We start from the raw sequence: 27,877 nt of genomic DNA, 5'->3' as shown, positions 1-27,877 counted from the left end.
TGTGTGTGTGTGTGTGTGTGTGTGTGTGTGTGTGTGTGTGTGTGTGTGTGTAAGTAACACAGTGGACACTAATGACGAAAGAGGACTCAGCAGAGGTCGTGGTGTGTCCAGGAACAAACTCATGCCATGATACTCTAGTAGAAGTCAAAGGACGACTTTCAGGACTCAGTTCTCTGCCTTCGCTGTGGGTTCCAGGGATGGAACTCAGGTCATCCATCCATAATCTGGCATAGCAAGTGCCTTTTAAGCTATCTAGCTGGCCCATGAACCACTATATATTTCTATTGGGTGGCAACAATGTTTCATTTTCCTTAAATATACCTTGGATCAGAAAATAAACTTGGAGACACTTTTCCAGGAGATGAATGCATCATCATTTGAGGAATATGGAGGAAGATTTTTAAAGTTGTTTTTGGCTGGGAACTTGTGTTATTTAATCTTTATATATTATTCTGCAGACACAATACAATTACCATGCTGAGTTTTTAATCCAGACTGGGTATTAAAAATTAAATTTCTTTATTTTCACTCTTTTCAAATTTGTAAATACCAAAAAGAGACTGCATTTATATATTCTGTATTTTTCTTGTTTCTATGACAAAATACCCGAGAAGCAGCCACTTAAAGGAGAAAGGGCTTACTCTACATACAGTTCAAGGGGATCTTGTCCATCCTGGTGCAGAAGGCACACCGGTAGAATCGAGAGCACTGGCCACATGGCAGGAAGCAGAGAAAGAGATGAATGTTCATGTTTAGCTCACTTCCTCCTGTATCCAGCCCAGGACCGCAGGAGTGATGCTGTCCACATCAAGACCCCAGGAGTGATGCTGTCCACATCAGGACCCCAGGAGTGATGTTTTCCACAGTTAAGAGATCTTCCCACTTCAATTAACTCAGTCTAGATAATGCCTCATGGTCGTGCCCACGGGCGTGTCTCCTAGGTCATTCTAGATCCTATCTGGTTAACAATCAATATTAACCATCAAACATTCCAAAAGGTAAAGGCAAGAGAAAATACAAGAAAGGATGCCACAGCACCAAAAGAGAGCCTACATGTTTGAAGGGCCTGCCTGGGCTCCCAAGACAGCCCCATCAGGTGTCACTGTCATCCTCCATGGAAGAACAGCAACATGAGAGCCCAGAGGAGAAAGAGTTTATGTGCTCAGTGTTGCCCCACAACCAAAATCCCTGTGCTGGTGCTGAGATGGGGAGCCGCCGAGAGTCTTGTGAAAGTGGCCAGAGTCACAAACTGCCCCTGGAAGGGTTAATGCTGCACTCTAGGAATGACTTATGTCTCACAAGAGCAGATGATCTTGAAATTCATTTGGAATCATAAAAGATCATTGACCAGCAATCCTGAACAAAAGGAACAGTAACAGAATCATAGAATCTCATTCCAAATTATACTACAGAGCCATGGTAACAAAAACAGCATGGAGCACAGCACTTATACAAAAATGGTGAGCAGCTCGGTGGGACAGAAGATCCAGAGCCTCAAATCAAATGATGCTGCCAAAGGCACATGGTTTTTGACAAGGTGCCAAAAGATTTGAGAAAGAGAGAGAGAGTCTCTTTAAGAGTGTGCTGGCCAGGCAGTGGTTACACACACCTTTAATCCCAGCACTTGGGAGCCAGAGAGAGGTGGATCTCTATGAGTTTGAGGCCAGTCTGCTTTACAAGGCGAGTTCCAGGGCAGGCTCCAAAGCCACAGAGAAACCCTGTTTCGAAAAACCAAAAAAAAAAAAAAAAAAAAAAAAAAAAAAACAAAAACAAAAAAAAAACTGTGCTGTGAAAACTGGATATCCACATGTAAAATTCTAAAAGCATCTCTCTCTGTCTCTGCCCCCCTGCTCCTTCCCTCTCTCCTTGCACGCACACACACACACACACACACACACACACACACACACACACAATTAAAAATGAATCAAAAACGTTAATGCAAGGTTTGAAACTATTAAAGGAAAACATAAGGGAAATACTCGGCTGTGTAAGCAGAAGTAAGGGCTTTGTTGAAAGAAGTCCAGCAAAACTGACAAATAGGATTTGCACGAAACATTAAGGCTTCAGTGCAGCAAAGAGAATGAGTGAAGAGAGGCTACAGCAGCGGTTCTCAACCTGTGGGTCCTAAGCCTCTTCATATTGCAATTCATAACAGTAGCAAGATTATAGCTATGAAGTAGTAGTGAAATAATTTTATGGCTGGGTGTCACCACGACATGGACAACTGTATTAAAGGGCTGCAGCATTTAGGAAGGTTGAGAACCGCTGTTTTACAGGATGGTTAGAGAAAATCTCTCAGCTATGATTTGGCAGGGAAAAGATACATAAAAAAGTTCTACAAACCCCACAAGTTATCTAATCAATAAATGGAGTGATGAAAAGAACAGATAGTTCTCAAAAGATGAAATAGTAATAATGGATAATAAAGACATGAAAAGTTGTTTAATATCCTTGGCCATCTGGAAAATGCAAATCAAAACTACATTGAGAGACTGGAATGGCTCAGAGGTTGAGAACACTTGCAGCTTTTCCACAGTACCAGAGTTCTGTTTACAGCATCCACCTGTAACTCTAGCCCCATGGGATCTGACACCCGCTCTGTCCTCCATGAGAGTCTGCACTCATGTGCACGCGCGTGAACACACACACAGAGAGAGAGAGAGAGAGAGAGAGAGAGAGAGAGAGAGAGAGAGAGAGAGAGAGAGAGAATACACATGCTTAAAGATAAAATTTTAAAGATTTTAAAGATAAAATATACATTTAATAAAAAGCACACTGGAATTCTAGCTCACCTCAATCAGCATGGATAACACTAAAAAAAAAAAAAAACAAGCAACAACTTCTGCTGGCAAACTGTGGGAGGAAAAGGGAATCTTTATAAATGATAGTGGAATAAAAATAGTCCAGGTACTACTGGCCTCAGCATGGAGGCTATGTGAAAAACTGAATGTGTATCTGCTAGCTGAACCACTCCTGGGGATGCACCCCAAAAAGTCTAAGTCAAACTAGAAGAAAAATAATAGCAAATATGGGCCTACTGTGGAACCACTCATAAAAACACAAGATATGGAATCAGCCTAGTTGATTTGCATGAACGGCCAAACAGATAAAGAAAACTCAGATACAAATGGATTTTTATTCAAGTATAAGGAACAATGAAATCATTTCACCTGTAAGAAAATAGATGGAACTGAAGACCAATGTATTAAGTAAAATAAGTCAGGCTAGAACATGTATTACATGTTTTTTGTCATATGGAGAACATACGTTGTATACAACACAATATATGATACGTATGTATGTGTGTGACATAAAAGTAGTTGGGAGCTATGTGGAAAGAGGAAGGGAAACAGTGAAATGCAGAGGGAGCTGGGAGAGAGTAATGGGGACGAATACCTTCAAGTACATAATATTCCTGAGCAGAAATGTCATCACACATCACAAAGCCTATCCCTTTATACAATGAATGCATCTTTACAACAAATGGGGGGTAACTGTTAAAAAGCAAAGTCACCCCATATGCTGGCTCCTACTCCACGCAGGCAGATCAGCTGCTATCTCTCCAGCTCATTGCAATGCCCAATGCCTGCGTAATAACATCTTGTGCTGAAACCTCCACAACAGTAAACTAAATGAACCTCTTTGTTAAATACCAGGCATCAGTTATTTTATCATAGTGACACAAGCCAGAACCCAAGATTTAAGAGCTTGGCTAAGTCATTCTGCCAGAAGGTAGTCGAGCTGGACTTCGATCCAAAATTTCTTGACTCTAAGCCAGTGGTTCTTAACCTCTGTGGGTCATGACTCCTATGCAGGTCAAACAGGGGTCACATATGCATATCAGATACTTAAATTATGATTCATAATAGTAACAAAACTACAGTTACATAGTAGCAACAAAATAATTTTATGGTTGGGGGTCACCACAACGTGAAGAACTATATGAAAGGGTCACAGCATTAGGAAGGTTGCGCTTCTAAACTTTCACAGCACAACAGAAATGCATCATATTTTTCCACCATTCTTTAGCCCAAAGGGCGGTCTAGACAATTCATATCCCTCTGAAAGATATGCTAGAATAGAAGCACAAAGGTGGGAACTATAGTGATGATAAAAATAATAGTGGGGAGTAAGAATTATGAGCACTCACTTTCCAACAGACACTTCTGAGAACCTTCGAGTCAACACTCAGCAGCTGTAAGCTGTTTATGTACAGAGGAGTAAACAGAGGCTGGGAATAGCTCATAAATAAAGCGGTCATGACCACACTGTGCTGACAGAATCAGAATTCGAAGCCACGCCTATACTTTTAACACATTCAATGAAATAAAATCAAGATGAGGAACTTAGTCTTATTTCTACAAGATTCAAAGGAGGCAAGGCTAAAATTATAAATGAGAATGCTTGCAGAGAAGCATTTGCACAGAACACTCCATATGGGGCAAAAGAAGGCAGCAGTGAAAGCAAAAGCCTTGGCAGGGGCGGACTTTCCAGCGGTGTCTGCGTCAGTCATGTGGTCTGTCTTCCTGAACAGCATGGAAGTAGCTGGAACTTTGCTGAACACTTCTTTAAACACTGGAAGGGCTCTTCCGAGAAGGCAAAGGTTCTGTATGGATAACTGAAATGTGCTCACTGCAAGAGCTTTCCTATCTCGAACTTCTAGCATCGGTTCCGATGTGTCAGAGGGACCTTCAGTTGGCACCCAAGCCATATGAGCTCTTACAGGCCTCCAAAGTCAGTTCCTACCCTGTGATCTTAAAGAAAACCCTGCCAGTGGACCAGGTAGTTAGAAAGCTTGCTCTAGGAAGACAAGCTTCCCTGTTGTCTGAGTAGAAGAGAACAAGGTGACCATTCTCATGCACGATTCCTACATAAATGACAGCAAAGACCCAGAGATAAGCATACGAACAGAAGGGCCTAAATAACAAACAACCAAAATCATATCTCAAGGAATCTTTCAGAATTTTGACAAAATACTACATGCAAACTTAAGAACCAGGTATTTAGAGAAGAAGGCATGATAAAAGGACTGATCAATGATCTTTAAAAATAAGACCATGGGTACAAAGATTAAAATGACTTAAAGCTAGAAATATGGCTGCAAAAAAATTAAAAATTATTATAAACACTTGATGAAGTCACATAAGTGTCTCACAACACAGAATGAAAAAAGAAACTGAAAAAGAGAATGTGACTGAAGAGACATAGAGAAGTAATCCAGGCCTATCTGCCAGCATTCAACTGAGCACCCCGAGAAGAAAGAACAGAGAGTACAAAGTGAGAAACATTATTGAGATTCGGGAGGAATGAAACCAAGAGAGAAAAGACTGCACCGTCATCCTAGAATAATCCATCAAGTGACAAGACTAGTAAATGAAGACAAAATAAATTTTAAATTAAATAAAGATAAATCCATTAAATAAATGGGACATGCTTTAAAAAAAATCACTCTGTAAAGAGAGCCCAGGATTTTCACAGGGACAAATAAAGATAATTCACAAATAAACAAACAAGGAGAAAGCTTCTCTTTCACCCAACACAGACCTCCTTTTCTGGAAGAGGACCTGGGGGCAAAATCACAGTAAATTCTCCTTACAGCTCCCTAAGTGGATTAGAGGCCACAGCCTCCAAATTTCTTTCTACCCCAAGGACTCCCAGAAAACCAGCTATCATTGCTCTGCTAGCTCCTACATCAGGGCACAGAGACAACCTAGGAGGCTGGGATCCAGAAAACCAGGTCAAGATTGGGAAGAGGTTAGCAACCCTCACACGCCACCCTGATAAGTCTGTGTCACACCACTGTCTCCACTGTTACTAGCACTGACATACCCTAATGTGAGATGTCTTTCTGTATATGTGCTGCTTTATTGGTTAATGATTAAAGCTATTTCAGCCTGTTGTAGGGCAGAATAAAGCCAGGCAGAAAATCCGAACAGAGAAAGAGTAGGTGGAGTCAGGGAGAAGCCATGTAGCTACTGAAGGAGAATGACACCAGAATCTTACCCAGTAGGCCATAGCCTCATGGCAATACAGATTAATAGAAAAAGGTTAATTTAAGATATAGGAGTTATCCAGGAATATGCCTAAACTATTAGCCAAGCAGTGTTGTAATTAATATAGTTTCTGTGTGATTATTTGTGTCTGAGCAGTCTAGAAATGAATAAGCAGTCTCTGCTTACACTACCCCAATACAAAAACCTCCCTGGATACTTCAACACACTTAAGGTTTCCTCCAGTATTGAGTCCTAAAAGAAATACTTTTGTGGAAAGGTTTAAATAATCAATTTTTTAAAAAACACAAGCAGTGGGGTCAGCAAAATGGAACAGGTTCCCTCAGCCAAATTTAAAGAACTGAGCCCAACCCTAAGGAAGCAACAGTAGAAGGAGCAGGCTCCAGCAAGTTGTCCTTTGACACACAAACCAATAAATGAGTTAAAATTTACTTAAAAACATAAATAGGACACAAAACACATCCCTTCTGTTTCAAGGCAATGAAGAAAAAAGGCCTGAATCCTTGGGCTGTTTCTGCCTCCCTGCTTGGCTCTCTGGCAATGAGGGCTGGCATACACACAAAGCTAGGAGCTCCGGGATAAGTAAAGATATTCCTTTGGTTCTCAATACAACTAGCTCACAAGTGAGGACACGATGTACCCAGGAGCCAGCCATCACCACCTCTGCTGCCAAGTTCATTAACTTCCAGAATTCAGTGGGACCATGCAAGCACGGTGCTTCTCCATCTGCATGTGGCCTCATCCACAGCCTTCAAGCCACCTCCACTCTAGGGTCAGGAAGAGCAGGGCTGGCTTGGGCTCTGAGGCCACATATTCACTCCTCAGGGCAACTCCTGAGGACGAGGGCCAGTAATGGCCACTTTATCACCCAGCTCTGTGTGAGGGAGCTTGGACCTGGGATCTTAATGCTGAACACAAACAAAAGAAGGATTTATGCCTTAGAGTCGTGCACACCTGGCGGTTCATTATGCAATGGCCTCTTGGGAAAACCTGCAGGTTACTAGCAAGAATGTGGCATCAAAAGAGCGAGGCTGCACTGTTACCCGAAGAGAGAGATTAGAAGAAAGACAAAATAGAACCTCCTCCTGGAGGAGAATTCCAAAAAGGAGGTATGAGGTGTGCCCCAAAACTGTCTTCCTCTGGAAAGCAGTCTTAGTTAGGTTACGATTACTGGGTTAAAATGTCATGACCAAAACCAACTTAAGGAGGAAGGGATTTATTTCTTTATCTTACACTTTCACGTAACTGTCGATCACTGAGGGAAGTCGGGTCAGCAACACAAGGCAGGAACCTAGAGGCAGAAACTGATGCAGAGGCCATGGAGGAATGCTGCTTACAGGCTTGACCCCCACCCCCCAAGCTTCTCCAGATCACTTTCTTGAGGCACCAGGGCTCAGTCCAGGGTTGGCACAGCAAACAATGAGCTGGACCCGCCCACACTGATCATTAATTAAGAAAATGTCCTACGGGCTTGCCTACAGCTCAATTTTATGGAGAGGTTTTCTTAGTTGAGATGACGCTAGCTCAATGGTTCTCAACCTGTGGGTCTTGAACCCCTTTTGGTCCCACATCAGATATGTACAGTACAATTCATAACAGCAGCAACATTACAGTTATGAAGTAACAATGAAATAACTTTATAGTTGGGGGTCACCACAACACAAGGAACTGTATTAAAGAGTCACAGCATTACAAAGGTTGAGAACCATTGCTCTAGTTGGGTCAGGGTGACAAAAAAAAATACTAGCTGGCTAAGAGGGGTAGGCAATGTCAAAGGGGGACCACTTACCTACACCTTGACTGGGCATCTCCAAAGCCCATCGGTCCGATCACTATGCTTCCAGGCTAAAAGGCACACAGCTTCCCGCAGGAAACAGCAATCAAGCACCCAAGCAAACAAGGGAAGTCCAGAATTGAGGAACAAACCTGAATAGCCTGTGCCCAACCATCTGTTCTTACTGTGAGCCATGCAAAGGTAAAGACAAAAACACAATTCCAACAACTGTGGTGAGAAAACAAAACCAAGAAACGAAATTGCACTCCAGGCAATCGGAAGGCCGGAAGAGAAAAACCCCAGAAAAATCAACCATTTCTGTCCTTACTGAACTTTAGGGGCAGGTTCTATGTGCCATCCAGGCATCCAAAGGATGTACAGGTTTGACTAATAACGTAAGGAGCAGAAAGAATCAGCAGTGATAAAGGTTCGTGCCATCATAGAAGGCCTTGAATGGGGTTACTATGGAGCAAAAACCTGCATGCCAAAATATCAGCAAGGATCAAGATGAACTCAAGTGAAATCTCTCCTCAAATGTCTAGTATTCAGCGGAACATTTCAGATTGCATTCAGAACTCCTCGTAAATTAATGATAGTCAGACACGAAAGTTAATAACAGCTGGAACAGATCAAGCAGAAAGAGAGCGGGCACTGGCATGTCTGTGACGCGAATTTCTTAGAGTCCATAAATTTGATATTTGGAGGGAAGAAGGGAAATGTTAATTAGGGGAAATTTCATACTGGATTTAATTTTGCCATGGAGCCAAAGCTCTATTGTAAAAACCCCTTGGAATCAGAAGTCACCCTCCCTAGACCTGGGCCCTGCCTTTCATCTCACCAGCTCAAACTTGTCGATATGTGACTTAATTGTTTTCATGTGTCGTTTCGAACTTTCTCTCCCCCAAACAGAAAATCAAGGGCTCGGGCCATACTTTTCTTTTACTATGTGTAGAGATCAATTAACAGGGAGAGGGGGCTGGAAGAAAACTAAGCCACCCCTCTGCCTTCTCTAAAAGGCTTGTCATCATTTTCCATAATTTTTAGACTTCTCTAGTTAAAGGTTTCTCTGGGGATCGCAGTCACTCTGAAAAGTCTCGACGTTCACTTGTCTTACTTTCCAGACACAGAAGCAGCATTGTTATGACACGTATCTGGATTATATAGATCCAGATCTAGCTCAGGTAAGTCTCCTGGAATGCAGCTGGAGACAGGTGGGGACTAATGCCTTCTGGATGCCTTCAATGCAAACATCAGCCCTAAGTTCCTGGTAAGCACAAGGTTCCAGAGGCTTCCTCGGTAGGCTCCACAGACTTCCCACTCGGTGTCTTGATGTCAGTCTTGTCCCTCCTTAATATCCGTTTCGTCTATGACTGGCTGAGAGTTGCCATGTCTGACTTCAGCCTACACTAGCTTTGCCATCCATATTGTCTTTTTAGTTTTTTCTTACAAATCGTCCCTCTGGTCCCGCAATCATGTTTAAGAACCTCTCAGCGCATCTGCGTTGCCAAAGCCCAGAGACGACGAACCGTCCATCTTAGTGGGACCATGGGACATTGAGGTGGGCCCCACTTTGCACCCCTCCAAAATCTCAAGTATTTAGGCTAATGTTGGTACATGCTCCTGACACCTCCTCCCCTGTGGATGTGAGGAGAGGTTGCTGTCCCATGCAAAGCCAAGGAGAAGGGCGGACGGGACATCCCACAATGACCTCTGTGTTCCTGGTGACTCTGGGTACAGAAAAGGTAGAGGGAGCAACAGATTTTGTGCCATCTGTGAATACAGCGAAGTTCCTAGTGCATAAAGTCACTGCTCTGTAGAAACGGGAGTACAAATAGTAAGTCAGGATTGTTGATCCGCAGAGAGGGCTTGTGTCCCAAGTACTACTGTGCCATCAAGAGAACCAGGAGAAGAAGAGAAGCCATGCACCCAGGAGCTCCCTCCCTCCCCACAAACCCCAGGCCTGGAGCTCATGTTCAGATGGGAATAAGATCTAGGTGACCCGCAGTTTCTTCAAGGTAAAATGTGTTTCTATACAAACCAAAAGATCTGTGTAGTGAGGCCTTCAGAACAGTGATTCCACACAAAGGCCTCCTTAAATGGGAGTAGAGAGGACCCGAGAGCCTTCCTATAGTTAAGTTATATGTCACTTCACGTTCTTTGAGAAAGTATTAATTACCTAGGAATTTCTCATGATCACCCACATTAGACCCAGCTGAGGACAAAGGTAAAAATGATGAGAATGGGGATAGAGAGATGGCTCCACTGTAAAGAACCCATACTCTTCCTGAGGAGGACCTGAGTTTAGTGTCTAGTACCACAGCCTGCCACTCCAATTCGAGGGAACCCGATCATCTCCCTGGCTCCCATGGGCACTGCATTCGCACGCACGAACTCACAGATAAACACATGAAAACTACATTAAAATCTTTGGGTCAGGGTGAGAACTGACCAGAACTCGCCACCTAGGCACTGGAATAGGACTAAGTAACACACAGAGCCACAAGTGGGAATGCCCCCTACTTCCAAACACTTGCTTCCCAAGTCTTACACATAGCATTGCCAGCGCTGGGGCTCAAGACAGCACTCCCCTGAGACTCCCTCAGTGGCAGAGCCTGACCCATCAGACCTGGCCCTTTGTGTCATCATTTGCAGTTCTGTCCGTTATGAAGCATGTGCGAAGAACCTCAGGCTGTAAGGAAAACTGTGCTCAAACCTCAGTTTAGCTCTTGCTGCTCAGCCTCATAAAAACAGGCCACTTCTTCAGCCCACTTGGGCTTTGATATCCTAATCTATCTAAGGGGAAGTCTTGACAACATCTCATGAAACTGCATGAATTTAGAAGTTCAAGGGCAGAGGCTGTGATATAAAATGTTTCACAGAGAGAGGCCATGTCTGTGGCCACGGTTCCTAAGCAGGAGGCTTTCTTAGGTGGGTGGCTACAGCAGCCTGCTAAGTGTTCTTCTATGGGCTACCTCTCCTGCCAGAGTAACAGTTGTAAAACAAACATCAAGTCACACTGAACCTCCTCTGCCAGTGCCCCCAGACCACCCCACTCCATGGCCAGGACACTTGCCCCTTCGCTCCTCAACTTTGTGGCTTCTGGTTACTGAGCAAGGTGTGCGCCCTCTGACCCGCAGCAGCAGCAGCAGCAGCAGCAGCAGCAGCAGCAGCAGCAGCAGCAGCAGCTGCTCTCCACAGGCATAATCCTCGGGACACCATTTGTTATTCCTTCTTGAAGGCTCTGGCTAGGTATTTGGTCTGTGTCTCCTCTCACCAGCTTTGAGAGTAAGGACACGATTTGGCAAACAATAACCATTTGGAACATTGTCTCAGTCACAGCAGACTCTCTCTCAAAAAAAGAGTTTTTGAAATGAGGGAAAATGTCAGGCACTGTATGCTTACATAGGTCGTATCAAAATAATGAACTAGATGGTCTGGGTCCTAGAAATGTACCCAGGTGCCTCCAATTGTTCACTGACTATGCCTCTAGCTCATAAGTTTTACAGCAATGTAATAGATATATAATACACTCAAAATATCCATAACCAAAGGGGCAATATAAAACTGCGCTTTGTGTCGGGGGGAGGTGTATTATAAAAGTAAGCTGCATGCAGAGTTGAAATGGTCAAGCCAGAGTCCAGAAGGCTCCTGGAGGGGATGGCATTACAAAACCCTGTGGCAAAGAGCTTAGAAGAGTAGTCTAGGAAGAGATGGGACCTATGTATGCTTACATAGGTCGTATCAATATAATGAACTAGATGGCCTGGGTCCTAGGAAATGTACCCAGGTGCTAATGCCTAGAGACCAAGAGGAGTTCGGATCCACAGGAGGGCCTGGAAGGAAGCCTTTGTGGCCGAAGGGATTTCAGAGGGAGTGGTAGAGCTGGGCGGGATCACAGTCCTTCTGGTAGGGAATAAGGCCACAGGAAAACCACCATATTATGCAACTCTCTTCCAGGCCCTGAGAACTGAAGGATGGGGCGGGGGTGGGGCAGGGGTGGAAGCATTCCTTACAAAGGGGAAAATAGGAACAAGGAGAGGAGCTTTGAGATCCTGCCCAATTTGAGAGCAGGCTTAGCCCAAGAAGGCAAGTCAAAAGAAGAGGGCTGTTTGTTTCTCAGCACCTCTATGTACACTTCTCTGCTCCTCGTTATATTACCCAGGAAACAGGCTCCTCCTTTGATTCCACGCTCAAGTCAGAGCACAATCAGCATGTAGATTTGGGTCCCCCCAGTGGACAAGGTAAACACCCGCTCCCTAGAGTGGGCTCCCATTGACCAGGACAATGTGTGCTGATTAGGTCCGAGACCCCCACAGGGAGGCCAGTGTCTCCTCCTCCAGGGTTCCGGCATCTCCCTTCAGATTATTTCAGGCCAGGGGGACTGAAGGCTTATTCCACTACTGTGAGCCTTTGTTCTTCTTTTCCCTGACATTTTGGCTACTGGATTGCCAGGCTTCATCTCCCTGTTATTGCTGGCGCCATCTCCAGCTGAACAAAGGTCTTCACACAGTTTTTCTGGCTTGACTGACATGTGGGGATTCAAGAGCTTCCCGATGAAATGAATTCAATGGTTTGCATTTTCTCATCGGAAAAATAAGATTTTGAAGGTTAAAAAAAAAAAGTCTTCATACAGAATACTTGATTCTTTAAGGAAGCAGCCACGTGGTTTTTCACATTTGGGGATTTGTAATTTGGGTTCAAGATACTGTGATTATTAGGGTCACCTAGTACAGAAAAGAACAACAGCTGGACAACAAGAAAAAATGCCATTATGTTGTCTTCATATGAAAATAGAAAATGCTGTCCAACCAAAGCAGTGAACAGCCAGACAGGGAAGTCCGGGAAGGCATGCCTAGGGTGGAGTTGAGGACGAGGCAATTCCACAAATGGAGGTAAATTTAAGTCTGAAGCAGAGAACCTCTTCATCTGCAATAGTTACCCAGAGGCTTGTCAATTCTCAAGAGACATGTACCAAGTCTCTGGGAGCATCCTGGATTGGATACAGAACAGACAGATCCTGAGGACACTGACTTGTCAGACAGTTCCTCTGTCTCTCTCACTGTGAACCCACCCTCTGTCCAAAAAGGCTTCTCTACCTCCCCAGGCATCAGGCTTTTTTTGGCCTCTTGGCCAGTAAGAACGACTCTTGACCTAGATTTGTCTTTCTGTCTGTCTTCGCCTTAGAATTTCTTGACTGTTACCTCCTTCAAAAATCTTATGAAGATTTTCTCTTTCATATATTCCTAGAGAACACCACACTGTCTTTCCTCACAATTCCTATGCAGTGACTCTGTCTACTGGTCTCCATAACCCACAGCTGAGGATGCACAGAGGCAGGGGACTGCTCATTTGGCTCAGTGTTTGGTATCACTTGGGCTATTTCCTAAGTACATGCTCAGTTAACAAATGACTGACAAAATCAAAAGGCTGGGTAATCGAATCAATCAATAGGATGTTTTTCCTTTTCTTTGTTCTAAGATGAAGAAATTAATCTGAAATAGAGGCTGGTGGAAAATCTGGGCCCATGGAAGAAGGGACGACTCCAGAAAAGTGAGCACAACTTATTTATTTACTGGAAACCAAGGCAGAGGCCCGAATATAAAAGGTTAAATAACTGAGAACGTACGATCCTTTTGGAAGAACACTACAACAATCGAGACTGGATCAGAGCACTGGAACTGACCGAAATCAGTTACTGTGTATTAATTCAAACCGTGAAAAGGCACAAAAAGAGGAAATCAAGTCTTTTCATGGAGAAGTGTGAGGACACAGCACAAATTTATAGATGCAAGATCAAGAAAGCTAAAGCAGGATAGGAGACACGGCTTTCAAGAGACATCAAAGGTAACATTCTTTAATTATACAAGAAAAAGGAGGAGGGCCAAGGATAATGTTGCCTCCATTAGAAGAGGGAAGAGGGAGCTGTTAGAAGCTGGCTAGCAAAAGGCAGGAGTCCCTGTTTCCACACTTCAGTCTAAGACAGAAGAAAGCAAAACAGGAGGGCGGGAGGTGGGCATGGAGGGAAAGAACCCCAAGACAGTGCCATTTGGGTGGGTGCCAAATTAAGAAGGGAGTAAAAATCATGTGACATTTTTAGAGAACTTTATCCTTGCTCCTGAGCGGAGCTGTGATGTGAGGTCTCATTAGCATGAGCTTCACACCGGCTGGACAAGGATCACTGGGGACATTATTACCAAAATCGTGAATTACTGAGGTTACTGAAGAAAAGGGCAAGCAAGCACTATGCTTCCCTCAGCTTCAGGAAAAATACCCAGCAGTCCCAGCTAACACGAGTGTCACGTCAACTATGACAGGCAGCTCTACTGTGCTAGTCCCACAGTATTAAAAAAAAGCTTTCATATCCCTGCCGTGACTGACCTGTCAGTTCATTCCAAAGGGCTACAATTCATCTCTCATGTGAAGCCTAGCAACTGTATACCTCCTTTACACAGAGGGGGCTGTGTGGGACATAATGACTAACCCTAAGATGACAACAGAAGCAACTACATCTCTCCCAATTCCAAAAGAGTAACCTCCGTTGAACAGGACCAAGGTCAAGCAACCTAATAGGCCCCTAGTTATGGAAGAATGGGGGCCTCCTCCCACATCTTTCAGGGAAATCGGGGAAGTGGGGGGCGGGGGACAGAAAAGCCAAGTGCATACTTTGAGCTAATCACACTGTTCCAAAAGAGATCTGGCTATGTTATGGGGCAGTGACAACCAAAGGAAGTAATAATAATGTGTTTAAACATGGAACTTGCATGTCTCTTCAGTGTCTAGGATGGGAAGGCCATCTTGGAAGATGGTAAAGGAGTCTTATCTAACTGGCCTAGGAGAAGCAATCACATGAACAGAAGAAGGCAGGAAGCAGGAGAGTGAAGGTCCAAAGGAGGTGATGGAAGGAGATGTGAGTGGAGGTACAGGAGGAGTTGGCCATCTTGTCACTGGCTAAATTATTTTCTCAAGAAACAAGGTCTTCTTCTCTTTCTTTTTTTTTTTTTTTCCATCTGTGTGGTCTGCTAGTAAATGTTTTCAAAGTTCACATAAAGAACCAAATAACTTTTCTCCGAACTGTACAGTACTTTTCTCCGAACGGTAAAGTACTTTTCTCCAAACTGTACAGTACTTTTCTCCGAACGGTACAGTACTTTTCTCCGAACGGTACAGTACTTTTCTCAAGTCACCTGGTTCCCACTTGCACTCCCCATATCTCAACCTTCATTACAAAAAGGTCAAACCCAGAATGCTAGCACGATCCCCACTCCTGTAATGCTTTAGTCACCTTGCAAGAAAGCTATGAAATCTGTGGGATGATGCTGTAAAAGTCTACAGCAATGGTTCACTGTTTGTCCTCTGGGTTGCTGTACGGAAGCACATCCTAACACTGAACTTTTGAGAAAAGACAAGTGTCTTAAGCTCACAAATAAGTTATGCAAGAGTGTAGAGACTTTCTGACAGCCACCCCCTCCCCTCCCCGCACCTCGAGACTAACAGTTAGGAAGCAAGATTGTCAGCACAGCCCCCAGAGAATGACCCAGCATCGCTCGCTCTGCTTAAATAATCTAACATTCAGAAGGGAAATGAAACCTCCCGATTGGTTCATCAGCAGTTCTCCAAGGAGGAAGAGACAATCTGGATAAAGCTGAAACTGTGTGCTAAGGGAACTGTCATTACCTTTGCAGTTCGGTCAACACCAAACTGTTCATTTGTGCCTTGTGGGCATTTTTGTCTCCACAGTCTCAAGATGACAATTGCAAAGTAGAAGGACTGTGAGCAGGTGCACCTATTAAATATGTAAAATACACATCCTCTTCCCCTTCAGTCAGAAGATACGTTTCTAAGGCATGTGGAAAGTCAGTTAACACAGAGACAGACAGGTAAGAAAAAACACTTGCTTGTGCCTTTTTTTTAAAGCCACAAGCCTACAAGTGGGATCAGCACAATAGCTTTCCACAGAAAATAAATGCAAGCCAATTAAAAATTCCATTTCTTTTCTTTAAGCTAATTCCTCAGGTTTTGCTAATTAGCGACTAATAGTTCTGTCATTTGAGCTGGGGAACAGAAGGGAGAATACCAGTGGTGTGTTTTCAATCAAAGTATTTGCATGCAAGAATGCATCATATTTTCCATGAAGAATTACTGCTTGGGAGCAGGGCAGGGAAGAGGGCAGTCAGCGCACAACTATAAAACTATGAAGGAGACTTGAACTTTTAAAGAAAGAAGAAATCTTTCTGCCCCCTTTAACAAAACTGAGAACCTTCTGTGACATGCTCAATGAGTCCAACAAACTTCACACACAGAACCCTACAGGGACGGCTACAAAGCTACACTCTTCTCGGTGAGAAGGAAGACAGTGAAACACATGTTTCCTGTAAAAGGGAAAAGAATAAAAGTTAAGTGTCAGTCAGGGTACAGAGCATGCTTGAACTATTATGTCACCTGCCTTCCCAAGTTTATAAAACAATAAATGAAAGCACTGGGTGATGGTGGTTTGAAATATCTGCCTACAGATGGGGCAGGAGGAGAAAAATGTTGCTGATCAATCTTTGGGCAAGAGATGGAATCTCTTAGCCTGACTCCAGGATAAGCAGATAGGGTCCCCAAATCTACCTCCCCTTGTGGCATCCCAAATTATAACACGTGAGTGATGCTGTGGCCAAGAGGCTGTCAGCACCACATCATGTGTGAGACATGCAGCTTGCATGCTTTCTTTCTTACCCTGATATACAGCCCATCCACTGCTACCCTTCATGGGAGAACACCCCACCCCATCCCACTGTGTGGATTTTATTCCAAACACATGTTGAAAACGTTTGAAGTGCCCGCTATCCCTTGGCTTTCTTTTTTCTTTCCTTTTCGAGTTTTTAAAGTCAAACCCACAAAATCTAAAATACTTTGAATTCTGCTAAACTACAATTTGTGAAGATGCATCATTGCCTACCCAAGTATAATAAAATCTTATGCAATAAAAATTTTACATATGTCCTTCTGAAGGGAAAAAGATGTTTTGTTTGTTTTTTTCTTCCCTTTTCTGGTCTTACAGGAAACCTACCCACACTTTAGAAATACAAAGTTAGTATATATAGAAGCACAAATTAGGCATTTGAAAAGTCTACATTTTCCAACCATGGATAATTGAAGGAATTACTGAGTGTTCATAGCCAGCCACATTGGACTGGTGGAGTCTTTAGTATGCAGCTGTCTCACAGAGCTGGCAAAGGCAGAAGGGAGGAATGGGCCCTAGAGATGCTTCTGCACAGTGTAGCAAAGGTCTACAATGAACTTGGCTTTGGAGAGTACTGCAGGAGGGAGACAGGCTTTGCCCACAAGAAACAGAAACGAAATAAAATTTAATGCCCCTTTCAAACACATTTTTTAAATTCTCAGGACATTTATTACCTTTAGCTCACATTAGTCATTAGCTTTGCCTGGGTAATTAAATCCATGTCAGGTATGCAGATTTGATCATAAACACCTAAAAAACCACTTGAGATGTAAATAGAAGATTAAATACCCAAACAAGGTTCTAGGAAAGTAAAGTCATATCCTATCTAAAGCAAGCTTAGTTTAGGGTCTTGAATTATTTCATATCAACTAATAATACTGCACCTTTTTCTATGTTTTTACTCATTATGTAAAATATTTTCTGACATAAATTTAAAATTTTAGGACTTCTTAAAGTAAAAAAGCTTCATAATGTCTTTGCTTATGAAACAGACAAAAGCCAAAGCCAACTGGGGTTCCATGAGAAAGGCAGTCTGAGGGGAAGGCACGGGGCATAGCTCTTGCTACTCTTGTCTTTCTTCCTGGTTACAGCCCACTCATTTTCTAAGCAGTCACAAAAACAAAACGACAAACAAAATACACTGCAGCCTCACAGAAATGGCATGGTGTGGAGAGTGAGCCAACCACATTGTGGTGGTGATGGAGGATGAGAAGAAGCAGAGGGGGAAGTAGAAGGAAGAAGCGGAGCAGCATGGCCTCACAATTCTGAGGCACTTAGCATGTGCTGGAGTTTAGGAAAGACTCCATTTTACTGGCACAATTGCAGAAGAACCCCAAGACACAGTCAGTCATAACATCACACATCTCTGAGAAAAAGGAAATCACTCTTGGCAGCCAACACACTGACTCAAGGTCACAGGGCTAATAAGTGAACCACTAGCATCTGAACCCAAATCTGCAGTTTCCAAGACTTCCGGCACATAACTATGTAATGTTCCCAAGTCAGGAAAACAGTTGGTGAGGACCTCAGAATTCCTTTGCCATGTGGCTATAGACGGTGGATGTAATCAGAGCCAAGAGCATTACTTCAACATTTTTTTATGTAACAGAGCAGGAAATCACAAGAAAAGTCAACTTATAGGTACTATATCCTCACACTAGCAAAACAATAAATGAATACAAATCCTACTGTGAGCTCTCCAGGCGGTGTTAGCTAATGCTACTTTGGTGAGCAAGGAACTGGGTCACACAGACCACTGAGCCCGTACAGGAGTCCCTACTGAAAAGAAAGCCAGCCCCTCAAATGATGGCGAGACAACTCAATGGGAAACTGTTAAAACAAAGAACAAGCTGCAAACTGGACAGAAAGTTAACGGTTCCTCTACCATCAACCAACAGAAAGAAGGGTTCATCCGCTGTCTGGACTAATTAAACACCTCACTAATTAGTGGGCATCTGGAAAAAAAACAAAACAAAACAAAACATCACTGTGATGGGAAAAGCTTGTGTTCACACAAAAAGACAAAACACTGAGAGGAGCTTGTAGGCGGGTATCAACGCTTGATCTTTAAAAGAATGTGCGTGTACTGCTCACTATGAGGAGCTATAAACACAGGTGGGGAGAATATAGGAATCCCCAGTGGTGTCTGCATGAATCATATTCAAGAGACCACAAATAAAAACACGATGAAAGACACTTTAAAATGTGATCAGAGGAAAAAAATCCGATCAACATTATTTTTTTATCTTCATTTCTAAAAGTCAGGGGAAAAAACAAAACGAAGTAAGCCCTAAGGGAGGAAGGAAATATAGCTATCCAAACACTTCCGTCCTTACTTCTCCATCTACAGACACCTTTTCAGGAATGGGACCAATAAGCTTTTTTTTTTTTTAAGAGAAAGCACTTAACTTTTTTAAAAGCTAAAGGGGTAGGGGTGGGGGTGGGGTGGGGGGCAAATCCAAACAACCATTTTTTCATGCTTCTAAAAAAAATTTTTTTTAAAAAGCCCTTTCCACTTAAAAAGTATTGCTTCCCCCATTTCTTCCAACAATATACTCTGGTGGGGAAAGCGGTTGATGGGACTTAAGGTTGCTGCAAGACCCTTTGATCTGATGAGTGAGCGTTCCCCTTTGCTTCCAGCTAACTAATGAAGGAATGAAATTAGCTTTTATCCTGGGCACTTTCTTGAGCAAAATAACATGCTCTAATCAGCTGTCCTCACTAATCAGTCATCTGGCTAATGACCTTTTGCCTTAAACACTAAAATTTCTGAATGATGTGGGAAAGGGGAAACACAAACCAGTCTCCCTCTCTGGAGCTCAATGGATCATCTGGAATTGGAGCCAGGAAGGTTAAATGGCAACTATATCCTGGCAAGGCGATAAATCTGTAATCAGGAGCTTCCAGCTTTGCCACCTAAACATGACTTTCATTACTCTGGAGCCAAATTATATTCCTAAACCAGAAACAGGCCTGAAGGAAACTCAGCCCGTATGTATTTACCATACAGTCTGCCTTTGCAAAGAACTAGCCTATACTTATGATCAGAGTCCTGTTCAATTTCTTTGATTCTGTTAGGACTAGAAAGGTAACTTCTGGTGTCTCGGGCAGGCTTGTAAAGAGAGTAGGGCTCACTGCAGACTTCCATAGTAACAAATTTAGCACTGAATTGTTAAAATTAGTTTGTTTTAACAAATCATTAAGCATAGGAATAGCAAAAACATGAAACATGAGAAAGAACTGCCTTCAAAGGCTTTTAATACAGCTGCTTTAATAGGATCCCATTAACCCTGCAAAGACAGAGTATATCTGGTTCAAACCCTAGCAAATCTCTATATGGATTCCTGACAAAACCATCTTCCTGAACCCCCACACACTGAAAAACATAAAAGTACTTAGACTATAAGGAAATGTCCCTCTGAGAAGAATGGATAAGAAACAGAAGTAGGAAAAAGGTAAAATTAAACATTTTTATAAATGGAAGGGTCAGTAAGTCATACAGCACATGCATGCAGGCATACACACCACACCCACCACACACAGACCCCCACCCAGGTCTCTCCAGAACAAGTGCTAATTGTCCAGAAGCACTTACGGTAGTGAGGCTCCATGTAACCATTCCGGGGGTCCATGGCAAACACAGTCCCGCGATAAGGGAGTGAGGGCTCTGCCAGATGTGGTAGGGATCCATGGATCTCCTTCTTGATCAATGAGGCCCTCTCGTCACTAGACGTTGAGGGCTCCTCACTGATTTTGCTGAGCCCCTGCACATTCTGAGGCTGCATCGTGATTGCGTTTCTTCTCTCTCGGTGATAGATCTGTCCAGGACTTTCATCCTCTATAGAGAGAAGGAAAATGAAAGACTTTAGAATCTACTTTAAGGAGCAATAAAAAAAAAAGTCATCAATATAGTTCTCCCTGCCTCTCTGTTGGAAAGAAGCCTCTTTGTCCTTCACGGCTACTTTGTGAACGACACACCTGTGGTAGGGTATTTGCAGAGCAAAGTTGTCTATGAATGATGGCCCATGTTACACAAGGATCAATAAAGCGGAAAGGAAGCCTGAGGTGCAAAGTAGCTTGAGGAAGTCAATGCAATGGAGAATCTCCTCCAAACACAACGATACCCTGCAGGCTCACAAGAGAGACAAAGTTTTGCCAACCTCTTGTCATGGATGTCCAGCTTCGCTCTGCCTGCCTAAGCAAACAAGACCTTCGGGATACTGAGAGGTCCAGCTACCCAGTGGAGCTCTAGGTGGCTCAAGAAAGGCTGGGCCTTCGTTTCCCAGAAGGTGAGCCATTGGAAAGGCATCCATGAAACATCGAGGGTTTCATCTATTCCAACGCAGATTTGTAACCCACCAAGAGATTTAACAAGGTCAGAAAGGAAACTGAAAGCCCCCTAGAGACAGGGGCAAAGGTGTCAATCAGGAAAAGAACAGAGCTTAAGACAGTCTCCATGAGTCTGTCCACAGGTCAAAGCTGGGAGCCAAGAGGAAAACTCAGAGAGACAGAAGGTCCTGGTACAACATGGCTGTGTAGCTAAGGAGGAAAAGTCCAAACACGATGCTTCCAGTCATGGTCTGATGTGACTCCAACACCCAAATCAGAAGGATGAAATCCCACACACAGTTTATCTCCAGATCCGGAATACTTGAGCTCCCGCTGGCCTACTAGAACTTTCCATCTCTCCACCACCATTCTCTGTGACTGGATGACCTTTGCTAGACCTCGTGCATAAACTTCAACCATCTCGCTATCTGAACCCACAGCAGCTGGATTCATCTGCCTGTTAGAATCACACCCAGTAAGCTTCATACCTCAATCAAACATGCTGTTCTAGCAGAAAAAGCTCGCCAAGACACAGCTGTATGGGTACTGCTTAAACAACTAACTCAAAAACTTGCATAGTCTTTATCCCTAATAAAAAACAATTGAAACTCTAGGTATAAACAATTACATTACTGAACATCTCAGACAGACTGAACAAATCTAAATATGCAGACTTCTTTTCAAAGAAATCACAAGTAGGTGCAACTGCCTTAGTGTCCCCAGTCCAGGAACACTCCTAATTTCTAACACGGGAGTGTGGCTCTTTGTTCTCTTTGGAGGAAAGCAGAGCTGTGCATACTAAATATTACTACAAACTGAGATGCCAACACCAACTTTAGTGTTCCTGCCTATATGTGTGGAAAGCTTGAAAACAAACATTGAATTATTTTACCCCAAATGCTTTGCAAAACATGATGAGGTATGCTGGAGTCCTTACAGTGAATCTGCTGAGCACCACAAAGCAACTGTGAAATATTATTTTAGTATTGTTTTGTGCAGATCCTCACCTGAAACCTCAGAATTAAAGGGTAAAACACAGGTTTAATCTATCAAATAACAACTAAAGCCCACAAAAATAAATAAATAAATAAATAAAATAATCTCAGATTTTCACATTGATCTTTGCAAAAGTAATTCAAATCATGCTGCTGGCAATTTCAAGACAAACTAGCAAAAACAAGCAAGTAAGAGCCTTCGTTTTTCTTCTCCCTGTTAATACACACAGGCATTGGTCTTCCCTGGAGATTCATTAGCAGTGAGATTTCAGGCTACAGAAAAGATTTTGGGGTTATGCAAAGGCTGATGGGCATCAAAAACACTGAAAATAACAGTTTTGTAAAAATTCCTACAACCTTCAAATAGACCAAGTCATAGTTTCCACTCATTTGTTCTCTGTAAAAAAAAAAAAAAAAAACAACTGTGTTTAAAATTTCAAGTAAAGTTAACTTGGAGCAGTGAGGGGCACATTCTGTAAAATAAGGGAAAAAAGAAAGAAAGAAACAAAAAAAAAACACCCTTCCACAGAGGTACTATGACACATAATTAGCATTCCCTGGGAAAAAAAAAGTAAGTAGGCAAATTCTTACGATCTGTCCCAGGTTTAAAATGGGGGTTCAGGTTTAAAATAGGGGTTCCTCAGCTTACTCTTCCCAAAAGAAATGAACTTTTTCCTGTTAAAACTGCATCCCTACAGTGAACTCTGGCTCTGTGGCGACGTGTGCATCTACAATGAGCAGGCAAAGACAACCTCACCAACAACTGGACAGTCAGCATGGCTGATCAGCTCCCCCCCACTGTCAGGCCCCTTCAGCCCCCAGGGAGAAAGAAGGAAGGCAATAAAAAATGGGCTGCCTCTTAGCATAGTGACTTTGCTAATAAGAAGTATCCCAACATGTGTGAAGAGGTTATACAAGCTCAAATAGTTAATACAGGAAAAAAAAATGAAGGCATTCTCTTCATAAAGCTAAATGCAGGCAAGAATGTTTTTAATATAGCAACTTTCATCATGGAACCTTAACTTTTATGACACAGTTGGTGCTGTGACCTTTTTACTCAACAAGCCACTGGCTCCACCCCCATGCCAGGAGACACAAACTTCATGAATTTACCTCCCGTGTTGAGTGGCTGTTGATGAGCATTCAGATGAAAACTTGACAATACACACGCTCCCAAACACAAACAGCTAAGAGACTTGAGAGTATGATGCACACAAGGAGAGCACAACTCCCAAGCAATATTCCCGCCTGCTCTTATAAATTTAGCAACCACTTCTGCATGCCAAAAGACGAAAGCTGTCTCATCTCATTCAGCCGAGGCGAGCTGTTCAATAAAGTTTGAGAGTCAGTACAGACAAGCTACACTAGGCCAAATTATTGACAGAAACATGCTGTCCACCATGGCAACAAGCAGGAGCCAGCAGTAAAAATGTAAGCAAACAGCCCACGGCTCCAAGAGCATCTGCCAATGGACTTTAACAGCCAAGCACAAGCAACTGTTTGAGCTTCCCTGCTGAAAAGCTCCAAGCATGGGGGTCAAAGAGAAACATGTGATTCTCTCAAAACTTTCAGGGGAAAAAAAAAAAAAAAAACTTATTTCAAACACTGCCATGACAATCCCACTTTGTACCTCCTTCTTCCTGTCATCTGTGCTCAGGCAGACGAATCTGCATGATTCCACGCCCAAAGACAGAGCTGCCCAAAGGACACTGTATTAGAAACCGCCCCAGATTTCACAAACGCCTCCAAAAGCAACCAACATGGAGTCAGAACTTAAGGACAGAAACTGAGAAAGAGCAAAAACGACCTCGCTGCAAACACTATGTAGAGCAACTATCATGAAGGTCTGGAGAAAGCACCCCAGCTCTGTGAAAGAGGACTCAGATACATCACAAACTCCTGGAACACAGGAGACAAGGTCTTTTTCACCTGGGAATGTAAGACATGTTTCACGCAAGTCTTTCTATGCAAAAACAAAGCTCCACTAGGCATCTGTAGGCAGGACACCTCCATTCATGACAAAATTGGCTGCTGAGGAGCCCAAAGAACACCTGCTTGCTCTTTTCTCCATTAACACTCATTTTGCTCTGTTGTTGAAAACCCATTTTAATGCCATTACTCCTCTCCTGCCCCCAAGCTATAAAAGCCACGGTGTGTGTGTGTGGGGGGGGGGGATGGGGGATAAAACAAACACATGATACTTACAACTCAGTCCCTGGGTTCTGGCTAGCAACTTTCTCTAAACTTTTTGGTGAGCTTCTCTAACTGAGCCGACCCTCTAGGAACATTCTCAGCATCTCTTGGCCTTTCTTGCTTCTCCCTCTTGCTCTTGCAGGCAGTGAGGCTCCCATTAGAGGAATTAAAAGTGGTTGGAGCCATGCTAAATTTAACAAGCTCATTAGTATTCTTTGCAAGTGCTTGGAAGTGAACTCTCCCTATTCAAGCCTCCCTCTCCAGCAGAAGGGTCAGGCGGGTAATCATTAAATCAAACTAATGTCACCCTATCACAATCAGCCCCAGAGAAGGAGGGTTTATTATTTCAGTTTATGCTAAATAAACGGTTTTACAAATGGTCCCCAAGCAAGGTCAACAGCAGCTTCAATTACAAGACAAACTTAACAAGAGTTGCTTATAAACCAAGTACTCCATATTGACTTAGGGACAGTCTGGACTCCACATATTGCCACTGGCAGGATTGTACAGGAATGCGCATTACAAAACAAAGGAAGGGGTGAGCTTTTTTTTTTTTTTTTGCCAGAATTTGCGACTGCACAGCGACTCCTCATTCACCTCTCTCCAACCAGCTAGCCGCTCAGCTCAATTCACCCCACACAAAGGCTGGAGCCCAGACCTCAATGGACCGAGTGAAACGTGTTCAAAACTAGGCTCTCTATTGTGACTGAATTTCTTAACATCTTTTCAAAAAGCGGAGAATGCCTTGAGGCTAAAGGAAGAAACAGGCTAATGGTGAATTGGGAATTCTGAGCAAATTTCAGAGCCCTTTCCTCCTAGCTTTTGAGGTTGAAAGCAAGCTCTTTCCTTTCAAGTTTCAAAGTCCTTTTTCCTCCCGCAGCGTCACAGAAGGATTTGAAAAGAAGGTAATTGTGCTCGCAGTCTCCCTGATCAGAGCTTACGTCCTATTTCTGGTATTTCGGAATACTTCTTGCAATAATAGTGCATATAGCTCAATCCCTTAACCGGCCTGCACTCCGCAATTGCTCATTAAATGAACAATTGTGGGTATAAAATGCCTTTTATGTTCAAGGTCTGGATATAAGATAAGCATTCTAGGATTCTAAATTTGGTTTACTAAGGAAACTCTCTATCATTAAATTATAAAACTGAAGTCAGAATATCAGACTTTCCCAGAAAAAAAAGGAGCACTCAGGTTGCAGTAAGCCAAAAAGATGGGCGGGTGGAGGGTGGAGAGAAGGCACCAAAATGTTAGGCGCAGGAAGGAAAAGACTGGGTACTCAGATTTCTGGCCAAACGGGATTTTCACCAGAAAAGAACACTGCCGTGTTCAGGGTCTGAGTCTCCGGTGCCCCCTACTTTTGATGCTGAATGATGGATTTGTCTCTGAATGAGTTAAAACACAAGCCGTGGCTCAACAGTATGAGCGTGAGTACCGGTGGCCGCTGGCCAGCAAGCACCTCTCCTCCGTCGGGGAAATAAATAATCCTCCACTGCCATCCCTCCTGTGGTCTCATCTGATCACTCCAGACTCTCCATCCCATATGGACGGGAGAGGAGGTATGAGGACCCAGAGTCCAGATGGAAACCCCAGGTCCCAGGCAGTAAGTGATCAGGAATCCATCCTAGCCACTCCTCACTGAGCCCACACAGCCCTGTTAACAAGGGAGCGACTCTTAGGAAGGACTTTGGAATGATACTTGGAGGTACACCTCAACCCCAATATTTATGGGGTGAAAAACCCCAATGTTTTCATGTTGTGGGAGGGATTCACAAAACTCAGACACTCTCCATCCACATTTTGTCCCCATCAGTTAATTCCTGGGAACACTGAGAGGGAGCCAACCGACAAATTTATGTTCAGGCACTGGGGTAGCGTGCCATACCTGCACATGCGCCATCCCCAACAGGGCTGAGGGTACCCACAGGCCTCAAGGCAGTGTGCGTGGCTCATCTGTTCCTGGGTAAGCAGGTGCAACCAGTGGCTTCTGTGTGTTACTCCAGGCACTGGGGGGGTCCCGCCCTCCCATCCTTTACTCCTCCCTCCCGGGCAACTGCCTCCCTGTGTTTGAAAGGAGCATTATTTCATTTTTCCTGACCATGCATTTGTGGCATCATATCAGCTCCTTCCTTTCATTATTTACATGTCGATGTTCTTTGAAGAAACCTGGTAGAACCCAAGTCCTCGCCTCCCCTTCTCAGAATCCCCCATAGGACTTGGACCAACAGAAATGAAAAAGAGAAGAGACAGGGCACATTCAAAAGTAGAGCAGGCTTAAGCCAGGTAGGGGGAGCACAGTTCCTGGAGTTTTAATGCCAGAATATTCCCTCTCCAGGCAAACTGCTGTCATGCCCTAGCCAGGGGCTCAGGAACGCCTGGAGCACTGCTTCCAAAGAGGCTGAGCAAACAATGCCTTCTCTAAGAACATTGCCAATACCCTTGAGGTCAGACATTGCCCTTGTGCTGCTACACATACATCTCCCATTGACAATGACGGATGACAGAGGGAGGGGCCCAGATGGATCAAGAGGGAGCCCTGGCTTTGTCTGCAACCTTTAAACCACGCTGGCAGGCCGGCAAACTGGAGAGGGTTACAGCGGGATTTGAAGCATTGGGGGAATTCAAGTGACAGCCTCCCCTCAAGCTGATAGGTAGCTCTCTCTTCCTCCTTTCATCAACCAGGAGGTCTCAGGGTGAAAGGAGAGAAAGAAGAAAGTGTCTTCCATCACAGGCACACAGCCCCATTGTTTGAACATTTCTAATGCTCTACGCTAACCAACACTGCCCTGGACCTTCACTGTAACTATCTGCTGCAAACACAGCACGTTTGTGCTCAACTCAAAGCTAAAGTCTTAAACTCACTCCCCAACTGCTTAGTTTACAGAGCTCCAATTAACTAACTTTGAAAGAGGCCCGTGGGATAACAAGAAGCAGACAGAAGAAGATGAGAAGTTCGGTAAGCGAAAACACGACCCTGGAATGACTGGCACCTCCACTGCAGCAGAGAGCTCTGAACGTGGTTTCAGGACAGGCAGCTGTCTGTCTTTTCCAAAGATAACAGCCAGGATGAGCAGACAGCATTGTGAACTTGATGGAGGCCTCAAGCACACCCTGCGTCCTTCAGAGTATCCACAGCTCACACCTCTGAACTTTCCAGACTAAGAGTCTGGGGTGACAACCCTGCCCTTGGGAGGAAGCTGCTGAAAGCTGATTGTGAGAGCACCGTGATCCAGCCGAACTTGTGGCCCATGATGCTAACAAACTTTCAAAGTCCCGAGGACCTGGGAAGGGAAAATATGCTCAAACGTGTGCCCGTGAGGGCCCCTGGCTCCCATCAAAAGGGAGATGAGAGTTTTCTTATTCTCAAGGATGACCCTTCCTGGAAAAACACCACAAAGCTTCTAGAAGACTGCTCTCAGCTGCCCTCTGCTTACGCTGTGAGTTCTGAGCGGCATCAAAAGCAGGACCATAAACTCCTGGGGGATCGAAATCATCCCTCCTGCTTAACAGTGTGTTTGCACCTATCGGCAATGGCTCACAGAGTGTGCAAAGTTTTCACTGAGTTGGTTTTAGTCTTCTATAAGCAAAGAAATGTAGTTTCTTCCCTCCTTTGCAAATAGAGTCTAGCATAAAGATTCCATGATGAGATCCAAAGGCAACAACATAGCAGAACAGCAAGGAGCTTGGTGGCAGGCTGGGGACCTAGTCTGCTGTTGCCCACGGCACCTGAAATTAAGCATGGTGCCTGGGCTGGGCAGGGGTAAACTTGGAGTCCAATTTTCCTTCCAGTCACGGAGTAAGTCCATGTATTTAGCAGCCCTGACAGCAAAGTCCCATTTCTGAACC

At 43.8% G+C, this 27,877-nt stretch overlaps 1 protein-coding gene across 3 annotated transcripts in view; it reads right to left on the bottom strand.

Moving 5' to 3' along the window:
- The window catches only part of Gli3 (GLI family zinc finger 3), a 259,955-nt gene that overhangs the window by 162,080 nt on the left and 69,998 nt on the right, over positions 1–27,877 (bottom strand). For 2 of the 3 annotated variants that reach the window (XM_026788360.1, XM_005365443.3), the window contains exon 3: positions 20,109–20,351. In XM_026788360.1, coding sequence (XP_026644161.1) covers positions 20,109–20,351 — 243 coding nt within the window. Of the gene's footprint in view, positions 1–20,108; positions 20,352–24,042; positions 24,105–27,877 lie in introns of those variants that run through there. The other variant, XM_026788361.1, reaches the window with a different exon arrangement.

This window comes from Microtus ochrogaster, unplaced genomic scaffold, assembly GCF_000317375.1.
Source record: "Microtus ochrogaster isolate Prairie Vole_2 unplaced genomic scaffold, MicOch1.0 UNK2, whole genome shotgun sequence".
NCBI classification, from domain to species: domain Eukaryota; kingdom Metazoa; phylum Chordata; class Mammalia; order Rodentia; family Cricetidae; genus Microtus; species Microtus ochrogaster.
Note: the sequence above shows the minus strand (reverse complement) of the source record. Positions and strands in the feature narration are given on the sequence as shown.